This window comes from Hypanus sabinus, chromosome 10 (genome assembly GCF_030144855.1).
Source record: "Hypanus sabinus isolate sHypSab1 chromosome 10, sHypSab1.hap1, whole genome shotgun sequence".
NCBI lineage: Eukaryota > Metazoa > Chordata > Chondrichthyes > Myliobatiformes > Dasyatidae > Hypanus > Hypanus sabinus.
This window is the reverse complement of record NC_082715.1, coordinates 158,972,025-158,978,024: the sequence shown is the minus strand read 5'-3', so window position 1 is coordinate 158,978,024 and position 6,000 is coordinate 158,972,025. Positions and strand designations below refer to the sequence as shown.

The 6,000-nt window shown below is 72.5% G+C and overlaps 1 protein-coding gene and 1 pseudogene across 3 annotated transcripts in view; both read left to right on the top strand.

Annotated features, from left to right (window-relative positions):
* The window catches only part of LOC132401275 (mitochondrial import inner membrane translocase subunit TIM14-like), a 499,620-nt pseudogene that overhangs the window by 118,237 nt on the left and 375,383 nt on the right, over positions 1-6,000 (top strand).
* Positions 1,287-6,000, top strand: part of med15 (mediator complex subunit 15) — a 250,048-nt gene continuing 245,334 nt past the window's right edge. For 2 of the 3 annotated variants that reach the window (XM_059983309.1, XM_059983306.1), the window contains exon 1: positions 1,288-1,444. In XM_059983309.1, the coding sequence (XP_059839292.1) occupies positions 1,377-1,444 (68 nt within the window). In that variant the 5' untranslated portion in view covers positions 1,288-1,376. Of the gene's footprint in view, positions 1,445-6,000 lie in introns of all 3 variants that reach the window. The other variant, XM_059983308.1, reaches the window with a different exon arrangement.

Here is a 6,000-nt window from a genome sequence, read left to right as displayed (position 1 = left end):
ATTAACGAGAAGAAAGCAATGTTCTGAGTAATTGAAGATTTCCTCGGTGGCGAGGAGAGTGGGTATGTGATGGAGCTGGCTGGGTCGACAACCCCCGCAGGAGCCTTACCTACTATCGGTTCTCCCAGACAGCCATCACCCTTCAGATCCCGTTCCCATTCCCATCCTGAAGCAGGAGGCCAGGCTCCATGTGGCGGTGGCATGGTGAAGTCACCCTCCCGGAGGGTGCCGGACCCCGGGGAAGAGACTCGCCCCAGGCCGGCGGAGGGACTGAGAGAGCGCCCCAGGCCGGCGGGAGGACTGAGAGAGCGCCCCCGGCCGGCGGGAGGACTGACCCCCGGCCGGCGGGAGGACTGAGAGAGCGCCCCCGGCCGGCGGGAGGACTGAGAGAGCGCCCCAGGCCGGCGGGAGGACTGAGAGAGCGCCCCAGGCCGGCGGGAGGACTGAGAGAGCGCCCCAGGCCGGCGGGAGGACTGAGAGAGCGCCCCAGGCCGGCGGGAGGACTGAGAGAGCGCCCCCGGCCGGCGGGAGGACTGAGAGAGCGCCCCCGGCCGGCGGGAGGACAGAGAGCGCCCCAGGCCGGCGGGAGGACTGAGAGAGCGCCCCCGGCCGGCGGGAGGACTGAGAGAGCGCCCCCGGCCGGCGGGAGGACAGAGAGCGCCCCAGGCCGGCGGGAGGACTGAGAGAGCGCCCCAGGCCGGCGGGAGGACTGAGAGAGCGCCCCAGGCCGGCGGGAGGACTGAGAGAGCGCCCCAGGCCGGCGGGAGGACTGAGAGAGCGCCCCCGGCCGGCGGGAGGACTGAGAGAGCGCCCCCGGCCGGCGGGAGGACTGAGAGAGCGCCCCCGGCCGGCGGGAGGACTGAGAGAGCGCGCCCGGCCGGCGGGAGGACTGAGAGAGCGCCCCCGGCCGGCGGGAGGACTGAGAGAGCGCCCCCGGCCGGCGGGAGGACTGAGAGAGCGCCCCCGGCCGGCGGGAGGACTGAGAGAGCGCCCCCGGCGGGCGGGAGGACTGAGAGAGCGCCCCCGGCCGGCGGGAGGACTGAGAGAGCGCCCCCGGCGGGCGGGAGGACTGAGAGAGCGCCCCAGGCCGGCGGGAGGACTGAGAGAGCGCCCCCGGCCGGCGGGAGGACTGAGAGAGCGCCCCCGGCCGGCGGGAGGACTGAGAGAGCGCCCCCGGCCGGCGGGAGGACTGAGAGAGCGCGCCCGGCCGGCGGGAGGACTGAGAGAGCGCCCCCGGCCGGCGGGAGGACTGAGAGAGCGCCCCCGGCCGGCGGGAGGACCGCACCCGTCGGCCCGCGCTCGCCAGTCCACCGCCCCCGCCTGGCCGCCTGTGCCCGGCAGGCAGTTCGCTCTCAGTGAGTCAGTGCCGCCGCAACATGGATGTGAATGTGACGGACAGCGAATGGCGGAGCATTGCTTTCCGGCAGAAAGTGGTGGCGCAGATGTGAGTCTGTTGCGGCGGGGAAGGGAGCAGGTGGACAGCGGAACTCGGGATCGGGGTCCCCGAACGGCGTGCTGGGCCTACACCGGCCGGGAACCTCGGGCTTTCCTGGCGGGTGTCACAGCGGCAGGTCGATGCTGGAATCCGTGCGGATTCGGATCTGGATCTGCCTTCAGCCACCGCTCCCCACGACCCTTCCTAATTTCACTTCCGACCCCCTCCCCTGCCCACCCCTCCCCTCGCTTTCCCTCCCTACCCCTCCCCACTCCCCCCTCTCCACCCCTCCATTCCCCTCCCCACCCCCTCCCCACCCCACCCCACCCCTCCCCTCCCCACCCCCTCCCCTCCCCACCCCCTCCCCTCCCCACGCCCCTACCCTTCCCTCACCTCCCCACCCCACCACCTCCCTCCCCACTGCCCCCCTCTCCACCCCTCCATTCCCCTCCCCACCCCCTCCCCACCCCACCCCACCCCTCCCCTCCCCACCCCCTCCCCTCCCCCTACCCTTCCCTCACCTCCCCACCCCACCCCCTCCCCTCCCACTCCCCCCTCTCCACCCCTCCCCACCGCTCCCCACGACCCTTCCTAATTTCACTTCCGACCCCCTCCCCTGCCCACCCCTCCCCTCCGCTTTCCCTCCCTACCCCCCGCTCTCCACTCCCCCCTCTCCACCCCTCCATTCCCCCTCCCCACCCACCCCACCCCTCCCCTCCCCACCCCCTCCCCTCCCCACCCCCTACCCTTCCCTCACCTCCCCACCCCACCACCTCCCCTCCCCACTCCCCCCTCTCCACCCCTCCATTCCCCCTCCCCACCCCCTCCCCACCCCACCCCTCCCCTCCCCACCCCCTCCCCTCCCCACCCCCTACCCTTCCCTCACCTCCCCACCCCACCCCTCCCCTCCCCACCCCACCCCTCCCCTCCCCACCCCCTCCCCTCCCCACCCCTACCCTTCCCTCACCTCCCCCACCCCACCACCTCCCCTCCCCACTCCCCCCTCTCCACCCCTCCCCACCGCTCCCCACGACCCTTCCTAATTTCACTTCGACCCCCTCCCCTGCCCACCCCTCTCCTCCGCTTTCCCTCCCTAACCCCCCTCCCCACCCCTCCATTCCCCCTCCCCACCCCACCCCTCCCCTCCCCTCCCCTGCCCACCCCTCTCCGCTTTCCCTCCCTACCCCCCCCTCCCCCACCCCTCCATTCCCCCTCCCTACCCCCCCTCCCCACCCCTCCATTCCCCCTCCCCACCCCACCCCTCCCCTCCCCTATCCTCCGCTTTCCCTCCCTCCCCCTCCCCTGCCCACCCTCTCCTCCGCTTTCCCTCCCCACTCCCCCTCCCCACTCCCCCCTCTCCACTCTGCACTCCCCCTCCCCCACCCCACCCCACCCCACCGCTCCCACGACCCTTCCTAATTTCACCTCCGACCCCCTCCCCTCCCCTCACCTCCCCACCCCCTCCCCTCCCCTCCCCTCACCTCCCCACCCCACCCCCTCCCCTCCCCTCCCCCTCCCCACCCCACCCCACCGCTCCCACGACCCTTCCTAATTTCACTTCCGACCCCCTCCCCTCCCCACCCCACCCCCTCCCCTCCCCTCCCCTCACCTCCCCACCCCAACCCCTCCCCTCCCCTCCCCCTCCCCACCCCACCCCACCGCTCCCCACGACCCTTCCTAATTTCACTTCCGACCCCCTCCCCTCCCCACCCCACCCCCTCCCCTCCCCTCCCCTCCCCTCCCCTCACCTCCCCACCCCACCCCCTCCCCTCCCCTCCCCTCCCCACCCCACCCCCACCGCTCCCACGACCCTTCCTAATTTCACTTCCGACCCCCTCCCCTCCCCACCCCACCCCCTCCCCTCCCCTCCCCTCCCCTCACCTCCCCACCCCCACCCCACCCCCTCCCCTCACCTCCCCACCCCACCCCACCGCTCCCCACGACCCTTCCTAATTTCACTTCCGACCCCCTCCCCTCCCCTCCCCACCCCCTCCCCTCCCCTCCCCTCCCCACCCCCTCCCCTCCCCTCCCCTCCCCACCCCCTTCCCTCCCCTCCCCACCCCCTCCCCTCACCTCCCACCCCCTCCCCTCCCCTCACCTCCCCACCCCACCCCCCTCCCTCCCCCTCCCCTCCACCCCTTTCCTCCGCTTTCCCTCCCTACCACCCGCTCTCCACTCCCCCTCCCCACTCCCCCCTCTCTACCCCTCCACTCCCCCTCCCCACCCCACCCACCGCTCCCCACGACCCTTCCTAATTTCACTTCCGACCCCTCCCCTCCCATCGCCTCCCCACCCCCTCCCCTCCCCACCTCACCCCTCCCCTCCCCTCACCTCCCCACCCCACCCCCTCCCCTCCCCTCCCCTCCCCACCCCACCGCTCCCCACGACCCTTCCTAATTTCACTTCCGACCCCCTCCCCTCCCCTCCCCTCACCTCCCCACACCCTCCCCACCCCCTCCCCTCCCCTCACCTCCCCACCCCACCCCCTCCCCTCCCCTCCCCTCCCCTCCCCACCCCTTTCCTCCGCTTTCCCTCCCTACCACCCGCTCTCCACTCCCCCTCCCCACTCCCTCCTCTCTACCCCTCCACTCCCCTCCCCACCCCACCGCTCCCACGACCCTTCCTAATTTCACTTCCGACCCCCTCCCCTCCCCTCCCCCTCACCTCCCCACCCTCTTCCCCTCCCCTCACCTCCCCACCCCCTCCCCTCCCCTCCCCTCCCCTCCCCTCCCCACCCCTTTCCTCCGCTTTCCCTCCCCTCCCACCCCTTTCCTCCGCTTTCCCTCCCTACCACCCGCTCTCCACTCCCCCTCCCCAATCCCCCCTCTCTACCCCTCCACTCCCCCTCCCCACCCCACCCCACCGCTCCCCACGACCCTTCCTTATTTCACTTCCGACCCCCTCCCCTCCCATCGCCCCACCCCCTCCCCTCCCCACCCCACCCCCTCCCCTCCCCTCACCTCCCCACCCCACCCCCTCCCCTCCCCTCCCCCTCCCCACCCCACCCCACCGCTCCCACGACCCTTCCTAATTTCACTTCCGACCCCCTCCCCTCCCCTCCCCACCCCCTCCCCTCCCCTCCCCTCACCTCCCACCCCCTCCCCTCCCCTCACCTCCCCACCCCACCCCCTCCCCTCCCCTCCCCTCCCCTCCCCACCCCTTTCCTCCGCTTTCCCTCCCTACACCCGCTCTCCACTCCCCCTCCCCACTCCCTCCTCTCTACCCCTCCACTCCCCCTCCCCACCCCACCGCTCCCCACGACCTTCCTAATTTCACTTCCGACCCCCTCCCCTCCCCTCCCCTCACCTCCCACCCTCTTCCCCTCCCCTCACCTCCCCACCCTCTTCCCCTCCCCTCACCTCCCCACCCCCTCCCCTCCCCTCCCTCCCCACCCCTTTCCTCCGCTTTCCCTCCCTACCCCCCGCTCTCCACTCCCCCTCCCCACTCCACCCCTCCACTCCCCATCCCCACTCCCCCCACCCCACCCTCCATTCCCCCTCCCCTGCCCACCCCTCTCCTCCGCTTTCCCTCCCTACCCCCGCCCTCCACACCACTCCCCCTCCCACCATTCCCCCCTCCCCTGCCCACCCCTCTCCTCCCCACCCCTCTCCTCCGCTTTCCCTCCCTACCCCCCCGCCCTCCACACCTCCCCTCTCCACTCCCCCCTCCCCACCCCTCCACTCCCCCTCCCCATCCCTCCACTCCCCTCCCCCTCCCCTCCCCACCCCACTCCTCTACTTCCCCTCCCTACCCCCGCCCTCCACACCTCCCCTCCACTCCCCCCCCACCATTCCCCCCTCCCCTGCCCACCCCCTCCTCCCCACCCCTCTCCTCCGCTTTCCCTCCCTACCCCCCGCCCTCCACACCTCCCCTCTCCACTCCCCCCTCCCCACCCCTCCACTCCCCCTCCCCATCCCTCCACTCCCCTCCCCCTCCCCTCCCCACCCCACTCCTCTACTTCCCCTCCCTACCCCCCGCCCTCCACACCTCCCCTCCACTCCCCCCCCACCATTCCCCCCTCCCCTGCCCCACCCCCTCCTCCCCTCCCCACCCCTCTCCTCCGCTTTCCCTCCCTATCCCGCCCTCCACCTCCCCTCCCCTCCCCACCCCTCCATTCCCCTCCCCACCCTCTCCTCCGCTTTCCCTCCCTACCCCATGCCCTCCACACCCTCCCCTCCCCTCCTCCTCTCCTCCTCCCTCTCCTCCTCCCCGTCACCTCCCCTCTCCTCTCTCCCTCCCCTACCTTTCCTCTCCCCCTCCCCTACCTCTCCTCTCTCCCTCCCTACCTTTCCTCTCCCCCTCCCCTACCTTTCCTCTTCCACTCTTCTCCCAATCCCCTACCCCTCTCTCCTCTCCCTCCCTCTCTCCCTCCCTCTCCACTCCCTCCTCCCCTCCACTCCACCCTCCCCACCCCACCCCTCCCCTCCCCTCCCCTCCCCACCCCTTTCCTCCGCTTTCCCTCCCTACCCCCCGCTCTCCACTCCCCCTCCCACTCCACCCCTCCACTCCCCCATCCCCCTCCCCCCACCCCCACCCCTCCATTCCCCCTCCCCTGCCCACCCCTC